The following is an 18,647-nucleotide window of genomic DNA, read 5'->3' on the forward strand; positions in this document are numbered from 1 at the left end:
AATCAGTAACATGAAAAAACCATATAAAGGAGATGAACCAATTTAATGACAATAACAACAACTAAAAAGGTCAATTCTGGTAAAATTTTAGATAATGCTTTACTGCACAGTTATCACCTAATTTGAATTATGTACTGCACTGAAAATCATTGTGGATATTCAGATATGTATAGCCAGCACTGGGCTTTATGCCCATGTGGAAATTTAAAATATCACCAAAAAATAATTTGTTAAAATATCGAATCTTCTCAAAAATTGTTCCTATCTTAAAGAAAAACTAATCCTATCAGGCTATTTTTTGAAACTTGAGCTAGTCATAGTCACAGGATATCTTAATCATAACAATTGCTTGTGTGAGTTGAAGAATGCTATTTTTTTAATTGTGTAAATAAGAAGAAATAGAATGGTGAGAAAAATGCAAACCACTTGTGTGCAAACGTCAATCTAAAGGCTTATGAAATTCACCTTTAGAGAAACGGTATGCAAGACAACTAAGTGCCCAAATTAATCAGATTTTGAAAAAAAAAAAAAAATTGACTTTCTTTTACAATGATTAAATAATATATTCAATAAAATAAGATCACAAGAGCCGAAAAAGTAAATGTATTTATGTATCAATCCATCCTATCTGGCATATGCTTAAGATAATGGATAACTGGTGGCGCTGTCATTGTGCTAGGGTACCATGGGTATCTACTGAAGTACCTAGAAGCCGTTTTTTTTTTTTTTTAAGTAATCTTTTAACCCGATTTTGGCTGGTAATGTTTATAGTCTTTGGATAACATTTTAACCATATAACTATATTTATATAACAAACTTACACACTGCAAAAAATATACAAAAATTTAATAAATTGCATGATAAACTTAACAAAAGATTTCTCACAATCCCGCCAACATGCAGGGTACAACTGACAAATGAATTAAGGATCCATCGTGCCCTCATCTCTGCCACTTACCATTCTCTTGTGACACTGGCAACTTCTCTGGTGAACAACGACACAGGAAGCTGCTTCAAAAACCTTCCTCCACTCTGTAGAAAACTCAAATCTGTTCAAATTCATTCCTGCTACAGACTCAAGTGACCACCAGTCTACTAAAGTAATTTTGTATGTCAGTCTAAGGATGCTCAAATCAGTTCCACTACTCTTGTCAGAATGACTTGAAATACCAGCTGCATTGGTTTAACTACCCGGTCTATATACCAGATGAACTATTTCCTGCTGCCTGTTACATTTGGCAAATCCAAAATGTAAGGGATCATAACATCCTATTTACACTATTCTGTATATTAGCACATGCACAGAGATCGTGCCTGACAACACACACCTACAGAAAAAAGTGTCAAGCTTCTACTTATGTCTCTCTTTTCAGAGAAAAAAAAAGAATGAAAAAAATCAAATCTCCAACATTTACTTGACTAACCGTTACCTGACTTCTAAGCCCTGTGCTAGGATACTCTGCTGCAAAAAAACTCGGCAATAAGGATTCGCACAATCTCCGTGAGCATACACTTCTATGTGCTTACTTACGTATCATGTACTTCCCCATTGTTCTTGGACAGGTTTCAAAACAATTAACCAAAGATGACATAAAAGAGCCTGACTTTTCAACAGTGAGGCCAATCATTGATCAAACAGAATGCATATCTACTATTTTATAAATAATTTTTTGTTTTTAAAATCCTTGTCTCTTTATAAAAAAAAGACATGTAATGGTGCTCAGACATTGCTTTACTTATATAATTATTATTATCATTAATAACCTTAAATTTTAATCACTATAACTATTTGAAAATTTAAAATAATGAAACTTTAATCACATACACCTGTAAATTGCCAATTGAAAAAATCAAATATAATGAAATTACACACAACAACACAATGGTTTATCATTCATGTTGGATTGAGAAAAAACTATTAAGATCACTCACATTTTCTTATAAAATCCACTATTTTCTTTTTTAAAAAATAAAAAGTTTCATCATTTTTATCACCAAGTCTGTTCTTAATGGCAGATGAGCAGAAACCAAAAAGATAACTGCTTTGTTATACATGCTTTGTTATAGATGTAAGTTATGTCAACTCCAAGTGCCTGCTCTGCACTGGGGGAGACAGAGATCATCGCCACTGTGTCTGCACTGTCGACATGAGCTCACCCCTCAACTGCATCGTATTGAATCCTGCACTAATTCCTCATTGTGTATTCATAGTTAATCAACATGTTATTATATAATTTGCGTCTGTCCTGCATACATAAATATTATTTTCGGTAGAGGCCCATAGGTAGGCCTAGTCCTTAGGCAGATGCATATCACCTGTTAATATTGCACAACAATAAGTATATAAATAAGTAGCAGCCACATGTACACATAGATTCCCTGTAGATAATCTGTATATAACTTGAAGCTTGTCCATAATAAAGACACTTTTGATCTTAGACTGAAGATGTGAGGTTGTTCGGTTATGCTTCTCTGTGCACGTAAAGTGAAAGAGTGATTCGAATCTGGAGTCATGTCGGAGCCCATAGATTAGTTAATTCGTTAATGGAAATTGATATACTGAAATTCAGTACAGTTATTAATTAAAGTTAAAGTCATTTTAGACGGTTCATAACAATGGCTTCTAAGCTGGCCTGAACCAGTTCAGCAGTGGTAAGCCAAAAGTGTAGTAATGTGTAGTAATGGGGAATACATAGCGGTGTCATTTTTTACCACAGGATTAAGTTGCTTGGGAGAATCTGATTCAGAGTCCAAGCGTAGATATTCTATTTTAGTTCAAAACAATGAAGTAAGTTGCAGTATACTATAAATTTGCTTTTGAAGGTAAATTTAAAAATTAATAAAAAAGTTGTGCTTAATCCAAGAATTTCACAAGGAGGCTAGAAAATGCTTGTAAGGGCAAGACTAGTATCAATGCATATTCTACTTTTTCGCGCTGGAGCAATCCGTGCAGTGGCAAAAAGCATTGGCAACTGGGCCAGGACTTAGTATTTTAGATGCTCTGCTATTTGATAGTACGGACATTGTGACTGACATGCTGATGTTTCACGTCGGGCATTTTCAATTTATGATGGACATGTCCGGCTGTCGGACGGTTTTTCAGGAACACTGGTATAGCAAGTATTAGATTTTCTGATATATAACTTTAATATTACTGTTGAGTAGGTAATCAGCTGTTACATTTGTGGGGACTTTAGTGAGAAATACACTCATTTTCTATAAAAATGCCATCAGTCAATATAAAGTAAACACTATTGTGGTGCTAATCCCTTATGGGATGCTATTTTGCAAAGTGTTTTCAAAATAAATTTATTAATGTGTTGATATTTATCCTGAGTCCATCTGATTCAACAGTTGTTTTCAAAGTTTCAAAGTTGTGATTGTTCACTGGATAGTTAATTATAAACAGGTTCATTTCAAATGCCACAATTAAATAAAAAAAATTAACAATATGGTGGTGTAAATTGCTTATGGGATGCTATTTTGCAAATTGGTTTTAAATGGAATTTTTTCCAATTGATTAAACAGTTCTGATTGTTTGCTGGATATTTAGTTAGGTATAGGTTCGTTTTCAAACGTCATTCAGTAAATAGACAGTAGCCCATCTCTAACTTTGACACAAGATTGCTGCTGTTAGACATAATCCCCTTTAAGACCCGAACAAATAAGTAGGGAGTCACCATCAGCACCTTTCCAACAGCCTTTCAGATCCTATGGCACTTATTGCATCATCCAGACCAATCAATACGCGGTGCAATTAGCTTGTGACCTCAGTATTCATCACGTCACCAATCACAGCTTATACACATACATATGGGAGCCAACCACCAGCAAGAAAAGCATGAAAACTAATAATTAAAAGTCAGACAGGAATTCAATATCCAAGTGTTTACTCAAGCTGTTCGGTAAGTCGTTATCTTTACTTTTACTCACCTTAAAAAAATTATTTTTATTTTTACCTATGCATAAGTACTTAATGTAATTTTCCTTTCCTCCCTTCCCCCCCCCCCTCCCCAATGTTTTTTCTGGTGACAGTGCCCAAAATATAGTACTTTAGACTAGGTAACTCTCATGATACTGCATTATGCCAGGTGAGTTCTAGGTCCAACAAGTTGCCAATAAGTAGTAAATGAACATTTCACCATAACTGTTCTTCCAGTTGAAGCTGCAATTTAGTCCTATGAATCATTTCTGTAAGTTTGCAAATAATAACCGAGATGATTTTCCTTCAATGGTCACCATGGTGGCAGTGCCCAAAATAGGGTCTTTGTCAATTTTGATGCAACATTACATGAAGCTTAACAGCATAACCACTACCATTTTTATAATGATATATGATATGATATGAATATCATGGATTTCAGGAATGTGAATAGCAAAGGCATTCAGACACTCTGAAATCGCCATGATGAGAAAAATCAGCATTTCACACACACATATAACTTCAAGAAAAATAATCTGATCTGGTTTTCAAAATCTACCTGTATTTTAGTAATATTTATCACTCCTGTAGATTCGAAGACAATAGGTCAGTCACTTTTCTACTAAATGTACTATCTGTATAACAAATCCATTTAAAACAGCAAAAAAAGCATAACTTCTACAAATGGTCTGATCAGCGGATTTTCACACTCGCCCTGTATTTTATGAATAGTCATCAGCTCTATAAGTAAAAAGACAATGGGTTTAATAAATTTCCTTTTATCAATCACAGCTCTAAAACTGCATGGCGGCATTGACAACGGCAATGCCAGATGGAGGCTATGATTCATGTAAAGACATAATAAGTCTGTACATAATAGAAGAATTACCTAAATCGGGTAAACACAACGGTTTTAGATGGAAATTATCCACAAACCTTTATATGATAAAATTGCAAAAAAATGGGTATTACCTGCAACTTTTGGATCAGAGTTCCCATTCCTTTAGCAACAAATTCCATAGTAAATGCTTGTAACTTCTCTCTGAAAATAAAAACCACAGGATGTTTCAACTTTTTCATCATCATCATTGTCATCATGATGTACTATCAACACTTAAGTCATCTTTTTTATGTAATGGCACTTGAAAAATGTAATTATCCCCAGAAGACTGCACTTACATTAGAGTGAAGATACACCATAAAACTATACCAGCAATAGTCCTCTATATATCCCTCTAAATTTGAGAATAAAATCAAATTCCTTTCATGGATTTAACTATGGCAGTGGATGAAAAGTTTAAGTGAATTTTGATGCAATATTACATAATGCTTAAAAGGCATGATCACCATGAAACTCAATTTTTCTTTATTTAAATTTCTGTAGAAATTTTTTAGTCATCAGATTTTCTGAATGAAGTGGTTTCAATAAAAAACTAGAGGATCAGAGAGGCGATACCGCCTCCGAATATTGTACCACCAGCTGGAGCAAGCGCATTCGTATAGACCCCCACATACACAAAATAAGGGACACAGCCACCAGTCTTGTGCTTGACAAGCTGTAAAAATGCAATCAACAAGAATTTTCAAAATATGCAAAAAATATATATAACTTAAAATGGTACAATCAAAGTTAAGTTCATCATAAGGTAGGTCAAATGTCAATTTCAAGGTCACAGTAAATTGCCAGTATATGACTTCCTATTCAACTTTAATGGTAACTATAGACCTATCTCTGCCAGGTTTGGAGTTAAAAGAGAAAGAAATTTGCAAAGTTCAGTTCATAGTGAAAAGTAGGTCAAAGGTCAATTTCAAAGTCACATTTAGATTGCCAGTATATGACTTTCCAAGCAAGTTCAATAGAAACTATGGACATATCTCTGCCAGTTTTGGAGATAAAAGGGAACCAAAATTTGCAAAGTTCAATTCATGATAAAAAGTAGGTCAAAGGTAAATTTCAAGGTCACACTCAGATTGCCAGTATATGACTTTCCGTGCAAGTTCAATAGAAACTATGGACCTATCTCTGACTTCCTATTCAAGTTCAATAGTAACTATGGACCTATCTCTGCCAGTTTTGTAGATAAAAGGGAAGAAAAATATGCAAAGTTCAGTTCATGGTGAAAAGTAGGTCAAAGGTCAATTTCAAGGTCACAGTAAAATTGCCAGTATATGACTTCCTATTCAACTTCAATAGTAACTATGGATCTATCTCTGCCAGTTTTGGAGATATAAGGGACTAAATGTTTTAATTTTGGAGTTACCTTAATGTGCCATAAATTTCCTACAGAAAAAATTAATTAAAATAAAGAAAACGTCATTTTGGTCAAAATTCTTGAAATAAGAGGTGCACTGAAGTTCCAGATGTTCAAATTTGATGAAATAATGTCATTTTTGACCACAAGTTGTCTGCTTTGCCAAGCCTTATGTTTTATTTTTCCGGAGTTCAAAATTTATTATCCATTACAGTACTGCACATTTTGCTTTCACCACCAATATGTGCCAGTATATGACTTCCTATTCAAGTTCAATAAAAACTATGGACCTATCTCTGCCAGTTTTGGAGATAAAAGGGAAGCAAAATTTGCAAAGTTCAGTTCATGGTGAAAAGTAGGTCAAAGGTCAATTTCAAGGTCACAGTAAGATTGTCAGTATACGACTTCCTATTCAAGTTCAATAGTAATTATGGACCTATCTCTGCCAGTTTTGGAGATAAAAGGGAACCAAAATTTGCAAAGTTCAATTCATGATGAAAAGTAGGTCAAAGGTCAATTTCAAGGTCACATTTAGATTGCCAGTATATGACTTCCTATTCAACTTCAATAGTAACTATGGACCTATCTCTGCCAGTTTTGGAGATAAAAGGGAAGCAAAATTTGCAAAGTTTAATTCATGGTGAAAAGTAGGTCAAAGGTCAATTTCAAGGTCACATTTAGATTGCCAGTATATGACTTCCTATTCAAGTTCAATAGTAATTATGGACCTATCTCTGCCAGGTTTGGAGTTAAAAGAGAAAGAAATTAGCAGAGTTCAGTTCATGGTGAAAAGTAGGTCAAAGGTCAATTTCAAGGTCACATTTAGATTGCCAGTATATGACTTCCTATTCAAGTTCAATAGTAACTATGGACCTATCTCTGCCAGTTTTGGAGATAAAAGGGAGAAGCAAAATTTGCAAAGTTCAGTTCATGGTGAAAAGTAGGTCAAAGGTCAATTTCAAGGTCACATTTAGATTGCCAGTATATGACTTCATATTCAAGTTCAATAGAAACTATGGACCTATCTCTGCCAGTTTTGGAGATAAAAGGGAACCAAAATTTGCAAAGTTCAATTCATGGTGAAAAGTAGGTCAAAGGTCAATTTCAAGGTCACATTTAGATTGCCAGTATATGACTTCCTATTTAAGTTCAATAGTAACTATGGACCTATCTCTGCCAGTTTTGGAGATATAAGGGACTAAATGTTATAATTTTGGAGTTACCATAATGTGCCATAAATTTCCTACAGAAAAAATTAATTAAAATAAAGAAAAGGTCATTTTAGTCGAAATTCTTGAAATGGGAGGTGCTCTGAAGTTCCAGAAGTTCAAATTTGATGAAATAATGTCATTTTTGACCACAAGTTGTCTGCTTTGCCAAGCCTTATGTTTTATTTTTTCAGAGTTCAAAATTTATTATCCAGTACTGCACATTTTGCTTTCACCACTAATATGTACTTTTTGTTACAGCGTAGCTCGAAAACCGTATGAAATACAAAAAAACGGAGACCACCTCCAGTGTTGGGCTTTACATGCTCTACAAAATGCAAAAAAGAATGGGTCTCTAGCATTAACGGTTCCCAAATTAGAGACAGTTTTCAGTTTCGGTATCTTATGGCCGCTACTCCCGTTAAAATGCACTGATTGACCCCAAATTCACGGAGATGAAAGATGACCTGAAGGGTATCATTTTCCAATAATATTATTGGTTAAGTCTGTGTGGTGTCTGAATAACAGCGCAAATAATTTTTTTTTCGTAAAAAAATTCATTTTTTTGAAAAATTTGGCCTGTTTGACCTTGAAATAAAGGTCAAAGGTCAAATCCAAGGGCATATTTGAAATCTACACATATGACTTTTGGAAAGCCGTCTGTAGAAAATTTTCCCATAATTCCTTCCGTAGGGTAGATAAATAGCATTTAATTTTGCCATTTTTGGACAAGGGTGCATTGCAATGAATGCCACACCTAGACCCCAATACCGACAAAGCCCAAATTTTACGTGGAACGAGTTGAGATTATAGGTGACCTAAATCCAAGAGATGGGTATGGGGGCCCTTACCGTCTAGGAGGAGAAGCGGTAACGGTAACATGGCGGCGGAGCCGCAGGAGCCGGCGGAGCCGGCGGAACGGACCGGACGGGACTAAAACCATGTGTACCGCCAGCGCTAACGCTGGTGGTACAATTAATTTGAATGGACATTCAGATGTTACAAGCATAGGACTTCAAACCCATGGAAATTTGAATGTGTGAAAAATGAAAAATTCACAATAATATTCATAACTAACTCCCAAGAAAAATAATACAATCAGGCTGGTTTTGAGATTAGAGCTATATCTATTTTTTAATAAATCATTCCTGTTGGTTTGTGAATAATATGGCTTTTCATTAATGGGGTTTATGGTGACACAATGTTTAAGTGAATGACAGACAGCGGTGCTGGCTATATGTCCATACAGCCACATAGTGTCTGTGCACAGAAAGATCCTTTGAAAATACTGAAACATTAATATTGGTACTTCAATATTTCAGTGTCTCATACAAAACCCTTTTCAGACAGGACACTGATTTAAGCAATGGTATGAAGAAACCTTCATAGTAACGTAATCATAATATAAGCAGAATGAAAAGAATCCCATACTTCAATATTAACAATAAGGGGGTGGGGGCTGTAGACCATGTACCTCCTCCCTCCACCTCAGTATCACCCCCTCCATAAATAAAAAGGATAAAACAAATTAAGACAAACCAGGCATAATTTTTTCATTTGGATAAAAAAAAAAACTAAATGGTGAGTCCCCCTTTAGCAAAACCCTGTATCCACCAGGCCCCAACAAAACTTGGGAAATTATTCTGACAGAGAAAAAGGACACTTTTCATCCTGCCTCAGTGATTCTAATTTTCTTCAAATATTCACCCTTTAGATGCCAAAAGTTAGTAAATTAGATACGACATGTCCGAAAATGCTGAATAATCCACTTATCAATTAAGGTTTGACACCATATGAACTTATGTAACTATGGGCTCATTCCCAAAGAAACTATTCTTCGACATAGATAAATCCAACTCTGCGCAGACTGTCTCAGAATGCCATCAGATTAGCATATCTCCTTCTGAACTTTGAGCAGGATACAGAAAAACAGGTGATTATAGGATCAAGTTGGAAACAAGAAGATGCATTTGTGTCTTAATCTGATTGCATTCAGCAAAAGTCTCCGCAGAGTTGGATTGAACTACATAGAGCGATAGTTGGGAACGAGCCCTATGCTAGCACATTAGCACCTGTAAAATGCCAGCTTTATTATATTTAGTTCTCGCAGACTTATGTTAGTTCATAAATTTAGGTGAAATATTTTGCCTTTACGTAATTGGGGAAAAAAACAGGATAGAAAACAAGTAACGTGATAGGGACAGAAATTACTCCGAATTTTTTGTTATGGTTATTATGTTTTAAATACTTTTTATTGCAATTTTGATAGTTTTATTATGTAGTCTTATTCTGTTCTTTGTTCCTATTAAATATTTATTTTTAACTAACCACATGAGGGCCATGGGAAAGATATGTTTAAAATTCTGGGCTTCTATTCAAACTAAATAAATAAATAAATAAATAAATAAGACCGTAATTACTTTGCTGGCGTTAATTAAAAGATACCTGAAGAGGGACACTTACTTCAGACAAGAGGTTTTGTAAAATCAATGCCCCTCTAAGTAGATTATTGTACTAGATAAAACAACTAGATTGTGCTACACATGACTAGCCCATCACACAGTTGTTATGACCCACATTGTGGTAGATGAGACAGCTGGATTGTGTGGTCAATTGTGACAAGCCCACTGTGCTAGATGAGACTGCCAGATTTACAGCTAAAGTTACTGATCCATTGTGATAACCGAGATTGCTAGATTGTGTGGCTAGTTGCGACTGGTTCATTGTGCTAGATGAGACTGCCAGATTGTGTTGCTAGTTGATGACTGGTTTATTGTGCTAAATGACACTGCCAGATTGTGTTGCTAGTTGCAACTGGTTTATTGTGCTAGATGAGACTGCCAGATTGTGCTGCTAGTTGTGACTGGTTCACTGTGCTAGATGAGACTGCCAGATTGTGTGATAGGTTGTGACTGTTTCATTGTGCTAGATGAGACTGCCAGATTCAAGACCAATTGTGAATGATCCATTGTGCTTGATGAGACCAGTGGATTGTGTTGCTAGTTGAGACTGGTTCATTGTGCTTGAAAAAACTGCTGGATTATGGCTAGTTGTGACCAGTTCATTGTGCTAGACTAGAGGATCAGAGAGGCGATACCGCCTCCGAATATTGTACCACCAGCTGGAGTAAGCGCATTCGTATAGACCCCCACACACAAAAAAAAAGGGACACCACCACCAGTCTTGTGCTTGACAAGCTGTAAAAAATGCAATCAACAACAATTCTCAAAATATGCAAAAAAATATATATAACTAAAAATGGTACAATCAAAGTTCAGTTCATCATAAGGTAGGTCAAAGGTCAATTTCAAGGTCACAGTAAATTTCCAGTATATGACTTCCTATTCAATTTCAATAGTAACTATGGACCTATCTCTGCCAGTTTTGGAGATAAAAGGGAACAAAAATTTGCAAAGTTCAATTCATGATGAAAAGTAAGTCAAAGGTCAATTTCAAGGTCACATTTAGATTCCCAGTATATGACTTCCTATTCAAGTTCAATACTAACTATGGACCTATCTCTGCTAGTTTTGGAGATAAAAGGGAACTAAAATTTGCAAAGTTAAGTTCGTGGTGAAAAGTAGGTCAAAGGTCAATTTTAAGGTCACAGTAAATTGCCTCTAATGACTTTCTATTCAAATTCAATAGTAACTATGGGCGTATCTCTGCCAGTTTTGAAAATAAAAGCATTAAAAAGTAGCAAAGTTCAGTTTATGGTGTAAAGTAGGTCAAAGGTCAATTTCAAGGTCAGAGTAAGATTACAAGTATATGACTTCTTATTCAACTTCAATAGTAACTATGGACCTATCTCTACCAGGTTTGGAGTTAAAACGGAAAGAAATTAGCAAAGTTCAGTTCATGGTAATAAGTAGGTCAAAGGTCAATTTTAAGGTCACAGTAAATTGTCTCTAATGACTTCATATTCAAATTCAATAATAACTATGTACATATCATTGCCAGTTTTGGAGATAAAAGGGAACCAAAATTTGCAAAGTTCAATTCATGATAAAATGTAGGTCAAAGGTCAATTTTAAGGTCACATTTAGATTGCCAGTATATGACTTCCTATTTAAGTTCAATAGTAACTATGGACCTATCTCTGCCAGTTTTGGAGATAAAAGGGAACCAAAATTTGCAAAGTTCAGTTCATGGTGAAAAGTAGGTCAAAGGTCAATCTTAAGGTCACAGGAAATTGCCTCTAATGACTTTCTATTCAAATCCAATTGTAACTATGGGCGTATCTTTGCCAGTTTTGAAAATGTAAGCATTAAAAAAGGTGCAAAGTTTAGTTTATGGTGTAAAGTAGGTCAAAGGTCAATTTCAAAGTCAGAGTAAGATTACCAATATATGACTTCCTATTCAACTTCAATAGTAACTATGCACCTATCTCTGCCAGTTTTGGAGATAAAAGGGAACAAAAATTTGCAAAGTTCAATTCATGATAAAAAGTAGGTCAAAGGTCAATTTTAAGGTCACATTTAGATTGCCAGTATATGACTTCCTATTCAAGTTCAATAGTTATTATGGACCTATCTCTGCCAGTTTTGGAGATAAAAGGGAAGCAAAATTTGCAAAATTCAATTCATGATGAAAAGTAGGTCAAAGGTCAAAACCATGTGTACCGCCAGCGCCAATGCTGGTGGTACAATTGTGCAAAATGTGACTGGTTCATTATACTACTTGGAACTAAGAAAAATAGCTCACAGCACTGATCTAAGTATAAAAAAATTCATTCACAGACTGGTAACATTAAAACTTGTTTTGACACTTTGATGCAATTCAAAGATAGTAACAGAATAAGGTTATTAAAAACACTTTTTTCAATAAAGAAGGTTTGGTTTCTCAGTGTTCAGCACTTGGTGCATGGATAACAGATAGTCTAGAATTCACAATGCCCTTGAAATAGGGAAAGAAGGATGCCTACCCCCCTCCCCCAAACACTCTGTGATGTTCGGTTTTAGGTGGGTTTTAAGTGCAAGTTTTTCTAACCACCAGGCAAATCAGCCAAAAAGCGGCAAGGTGGGGTTCTCACAGAATACACTCATTTTGCCCACAGTTAATCACCTTTGTGACCTTAATTAAACTGTAAAATATTAAAGCTTTCCGTTGCGTTATTGTCGAGATACAGCCATATTCATATTTCACTGCCTCGCATGGCTCCCGTCTCACTTTTCAGCTGCGTGAGTGGTGTATTTTTCACCGAAGTTTGCTTCACAAATGTGCATCAAGTGATCAATACATTACTTCGGTCAATACCACAATTGAAAGATGGATATATAATCTTTATAACGACAGATATTTATATCATAAATCCGTTGCTATGGTTACAAACTACCGAGGTTATTTGAGGTCACTTGATGACTGCCGCAGATACCCACCCTGTCAATAGCCTTATATCTCCACTAGTAGAGCACCTTAGATAATATCACTGATATTTACTGAAAATATGGACAAGGGGCCTACCATAAATTAAAACACTGGCCTGGCCTTTTCCCTACAAATTTTGCAACAGCGACGCAAATTCTTCTATTTTATTAAGTTATTGGCAACAGCGACGCAAATTCTTCTATTTTCTGGCTACATTATCGTAAAACATTTTTGCTTCCCACAGTTTCGATTTGCATTCAAGAATGTTTAAGTTAATTTCAACGTTACTTAGGGACTAATTAACTTAAAAAGGCTTCTGTACTTTTTATTTATTGATTCCTGGATATTAAGTATATGCTAAGTTCAAATACGGGGGTAAACATGCATTTGAAACTAAATTCGTGTAGGCGGCCATGACAGTTTCAAGTAGCAGTGGTGGAAAACGTGCGATGAATGCACTGCAGATTTTCCGAATTTCAAGCAGCAAAGCGCATACTTTGTTGTTCTGTAGACCATTACAAAGACGGAAAGGTTGTGCGATACTCAGGAGATACGACTGAGATGATTGGGGTCACCTCCTGATGCTAAAAGTTACATGATGATCCAAGCAAGTAGCAAGGAGATCCCCCAAGAGGAAGTAATTTATGGGAGCTTCATTAAATGATGAAAACTGACACTTTTTGATGACCTTTTTTTACAAGGAGCTTTTCAGACATGAATTTTTGCCCAAGAAACGTGGAATTCCGCATTTTTTATTTCAATTCAAGGTGTCCCGGACCTCTGGCCGCTTAGGTGTTGAGTCCCATGATAAATGTTCGGAGTTCTTTTTTTTTTTTTTTTTTTGAAACCTAGGATCATGGCTGCTTTTTTTCTGTTTCATTTTACTGAAGATATCCGTGAATGCCACCTTTAAATGGGATAAGATTTTACTGAGATATTGATATTGAATATCATATTTTTATTCCTTGGAGCAAAAGATCAGTTTGACTTATATATTTGAAAGCAGCAATATATGTTCCTGGTCCTGAGTAGTGCAAAATAATCCATGAATTACACCATTACATAAGTTCAACTTATTTCTTCATTCTTCTCAGGAAGGGGATTCAGTTGGATAATATAGATTTGCATTACTTTGATGTTTTTGTAGAATGAAAATCAAGTGTACTTTTTTTTTTTTTGAAACATTCACTTAAATCTCGAGTCAAAACTTTGTCGGTGTCTTATTCAGTTAAGGGTGACAGGAGTAGTCTTGAATGGCAGTTACAATGCCTTCCACCCATTTATTAAGTTATTGGTAATAAGTATTTTCCAGTTTGAAGATTTTAATTGTTTGCTACACTTCCAAATAATTTGCTTATTTATACTTAAACTTTAAAGATCCAATAAAGAGATGATTATGCATAATGAAACATTGTTGATTGATTTAAAGCTGTGTGTGTGATTGGTGCCCACTTGTGTCCAATAATTGTTGAAGTAGTAGATGAAAAGAAAAGTTAAAGGAAAACGGTTTTCTTTATATGATTAAATGTAAGAAAAATGTGGGTTGTTTGTCGTTTTATTTTCTGAATAATTAAATTTATTAGACTAAAAGTATTTTTAATTAATTTTGTAAGCTTTAGTATTACAGGGAATACCATTCCCAGGTGTACAATCGAGATGGAAGCTATTGAGCAAAGGGTAAAAAACTTGAGGCCAAGTAGCAGGTTGAAAAGGGTTTATGTCTTAACCAAAGCTACATAAATTTCTATCACAAGTCATCAAAATATGAATATGACGGTTTAAATCCCAAAGGTGGGCTCTGTTATAGGGCAATTGCCTATTCTTGTAAAGTCTATTGTTCATATCTGCCGTGATTAGAGTAATTGAGCAGGTATTACTGGCCAAGACGAGCAACACCCATTCAAATTTTACAATTTTCGGATATTTTAATATTAAAATATATCGCCAACAAAAGAAAAGGCCACGAGGATCTCCTTTGTACTTTATATTTTTAATGTTCCTTTACAAACCCATACAGGTTTGACAGCCATCGGACCTCTACTAGTGGGAATATGACCCTCTGAAAATTGCCATGCTTAAACTTAGTTTTGGGGGGTGGGGTGAAAAAAGTGGGTAGAGTGTGGACAAGGTGGGTTATATTTTTAGTTTGAAAGTCTTGGGGGGAAGAATATTGATCGACAAAATACATCATACATGTACATAGTAAATATATTGCTAGATAAGAGTATAATAAGCATATATATGAGTGATGTGTATGATAACTGAAAATCTGCTTCGAAAGCTGGAAAAACAGAAAATTGGGCATAAATCCCTTGAAATACAGTTTTATGGCATAACATTTGGCAGAAGTTAAAAGGGTCCTCAGGCAAGTATTTCAGCCCAATAAGGTCAAATTCTGTGAACCCCCACCTTGCCGCACTTGTCTGGTGCTTTAAAAAACTGGCACTTAAGAAGTTATTTTATTGATTATTTTATAGCATTCTTTGTGCTTTACATATTCATCTAATTACTATTTTAAAAGTATTATTTTGAAATTATAATTGATTCAGTGTTTTTTTCTTCAATTTTTTTTGTTTAAGTTCCATATACAGTGAGCGTAGATTCTCTATAACACATAAACCACTTCTATTTTCTTACATGACCCAAATAAAACCAACATGCCAAAAGATAAACCAAATAAATCACTCTGTCAGCAAAAAGAAAAAAGTATAAATCTGCACCATCTTCATATTTCTGTTCAAGTATTATTATCATTTATTATTATTATTTTTTTTTTTTTTTTGAGGGGGGGGGGTTTCAAGATGGTGACCCTTGGTATTACTTTTAGTTATGCTATTTGAGACTATAGGCTGGCATTTGCAAATTCCTGCTCCCCAATGGCCAATTTCCTAGAAGAACTATAACTATCATTATTACTATTATTTATTTAATAATTTATTTATTTGGTTGAATATATAAATTTTTCACTGAGTTTTTTTTTTTTTTTTTTTTTTTTTTTTTTTTTTTTTTTTTTTTTTTTGTTAACTTACCTAAATTCCTGGTCCCTGTTAACCAATTTCCTGGGGGCACCACAGCTGTTATCCTCCAGGGAAAGCCCTGCCACTGCCTCAGGCAGGGAGGTTGTGTGCTGGAAAAAAAAAAGACAGAAAGAAAATCAATACTGTTATTTTTTTTTTTTCAAAAACCTGTATAAAGTGTATTAGCAATAACAACTCTGTTTACAATACCACGCAGTACATGTCCCTGTTTCTAAGCCATATCCTCTGGTATGTAACTTGTTCCTAATTAAGATCACATTAATATTCCCTTTTTATGACTTCCTATTCAAGTTCTATTGTAACCGTGGGCATATCTCTGCCTTTGCTATAAACAGTTTGTCAGTATAGTTTTATCATAAACAACTTCATTTTGTAATAACATAACAAGAATTCTATGAAGTATGTACATTTGTGAATAACAGAATGAGGATGATGGGGAAAAAACTAAGAACAGTGAGAGTCTCTTAATTCCCAACTCAACTTTTTAGTAATTTTATAATTTTACCAAAGGCATCTAAAAATTTCAATTCTAATGCAGTCATCATTGCTATCACAATTGTATATATAGGAACATTTTTATTAGCCCATGCCACTAGAATACCCATAAATTCAATACTTACCTGTCCACTGTATATCTGGTAAAGCACCTGGACCAACGGAATAGCCAGCTCCTTCTGAAACAATGAAAAATATAATAACAACTAAGACTATTCAAATTCATAAACTGCTTGTTTATATTCTAAATCTGCCAACAGTTGAATTAAGTTATCATAACAAATACAGTGTTTGACCTTCGTTTGAAATAGTACAGGCCAATTTGGCCAGTGTGCTCTGAAAGTTACTGGCCAAACCGAAAATGCACAAGCCAGACTTTGGCCAGTTTTATTACGAAGTTACTGGCCAAATATTCAAAGTGCAGGCCATGTGATAATGACTCGTGATGGAGATGTTATCATATGCAAATAAAGAGAAAAAATTTTAAAACATTTTTAAACCTAGAACTGTGTTTATTCTTTAGTCTACAGATTTTGCACATTCTAATCTAAATTAAACAAATTATATGCATATTTATTTACCCCACTTTGATTAGATTTTTAATAAAATTTTCTGTACTTATATTTCTAAAATTTTCTGAACTTGTACTCCATGAACATAATTTGTTTAATGAAATTTATATTTTGTATCTTTAAGTTGCATCATCACACCAAGAAATATTCATACAATAGATGCAAGGATTTAAGCTTCATGCTCTTTACTATATATTTGTACATAAATATACATTCTTTGGGGGGAATCGGCCAGAGGGGAAATTGTCCTGATGAAGAGATAAAAGTCAGTATAAAGATCAATTTTGTCTTAAAAACTGCTCCACATCCTTCTCAGTCATTTCATTGTCTTCATCTGAATCACTATAACAGTCATCAAACCCCTCATCACTGTCTGACATCTCTGCCTGCTCAGAGTGGATACTGGGAGTTGTCACATCATTGGAAGACTCAGAAATTGTCACATCAATGGATGGCTCAGAGTGGAAACTGGGAGTTGTCACATCAATGGAAGACCCATTTTGGTACCTTAGCCAAGGTCTTCCGACCTCCCACTTTGGCAAATATAGCCTTTTTTCAACTTTTGGTGTTTTTGGTTTGGTACCTGCAATTTTTAAGTGTCAAGTTTATTAAAGACTGCCAACACAATCACCGAGTCAGACATAATCAATTACTGGTACATGTGACAAAGAGCTAAACATTTAACAACGTTAAAATCAACAATTGGGACAAACAAGTAGACCATTCAGATATGGGGTCTTAATAAATATATATATAGAAATACTCGTTTCAAAATAAATATTAAAATGAGGTTAAATTAAGCACTATCATTATTAGAGAACTTGTGATATTCAGGGTGAACTCCGTAAGTCGCTCTGACGGAGAGGCAGTCGGTGAACTGCTGAAACCCTAACGAGATTGTTAAAAGATTCAATTGTATCCGAGTTGAAATAAAATTCATTATTTTGTATTATTTGTATAGTATTGCACTGTACTGTAAAAGCGTACGCTAGGTAATTAGTTCTCTTACCCTACACACGTTGCACGTCGCACGCATTTAACCCCCTCCCCCCCTTTTTTCTTTTTTTGTTCCGCTCAGGAAAAAAAAATCAGAAAACGTCAAAAACATGCGTTGGGTCAAAGAGCTCAGACTATTAGTTCGTTTCTGCTTTGATTTTGTTTACTTACCACTTGAAGTTGAAGCCGATTCTGCGACGCTCTAACTCTCAGTCTCTTCTACTTGGAGTTTTGAAATTTTTAAAAACTTCTCCATGCAGCTTGATGATCCACGTGCATCACGTTTTCTCCCGGAAGCGTCAACTGCGCAAAATCGCAAGACGTAAGTGAAACGAAACAGACAGCATTTCCTATACTTCGTCAAAATCCGGCGCGCAAACGAAGGCTAGATGCTTTCAAAAACAACAGCGAGACTGTGAATACGTCATTACGGAATTCCCCAACTTCAACCAATCACGATTATGAGAGTGAAAACGAGGTTAGCAGTAAGGGTAATCCCATGAACTTCCCTGTAAATTTTGGCATACGAGTCGGACTTAAATTGACTCTAAATTTTGCCGATAAACTTAATACAGTAAGTTGACATAAATCGCCAAAATGGCGACTTGCACCATAATTTTCACTCGCCAGATTTAATTTTAACTCGCATTGGCGAGCTGGCGAGTGCGAGTGTCAAACGCTGCAAATAATAAAATTTTATCTTTTCATATTCAGCCAGGTAGTTTTCTTTCCCCTATAAATCTCTTTAGATATATCAAGTTTGATTAAACTAAACACCACAGCTGACATACATACCA

General features: G+C 35.0%; 1 protein-coding gene across 2 annotated transcripts in view; it reads right to left on the reverse strand.

Moving 5' to 3' along the window:
- Nucleotides 1-18,647, reverse strand: part of LOC106163743 (protein timeless) — a 100,213-nt gene that overhangs the window by 25,263 nt on the left and 56,303 nt on the right. For both annotated transcript variants that reach the window (XM_086997952.1, XM_086997953.1), the window contains 3 exons: nt 16,408-16,461; nt 15,779-15,876; nt 4,895-4,964 (listed from right to left, as the gene is read on the reverse strand). In XM_086997952.1, coding sequence (XP_086854078.1) covers nt 4,895-4,964; nt 15,779-15,876; nt 16,408-16,461 — 222 coding nt within the window. The remainder of the gene's footprint in view (nt 1-4,894; nt 4,965-15,778; nt 15,877-16,407; nt 16,462-18,647) is intronic.

This window comes from Lingula anatina, chromosome 10 (assembly GCF_051362555.1).
Source record: "Lingula anatina isolate TDL-2025a chromosome 10, LinAna3.0, whole genome shotgun sequence".
NCBI lineage: Eukaryota > Metazoa > Brachiopoda > Lingulata > Lingulida > Lingulidae > Lingula > Lingula anatina.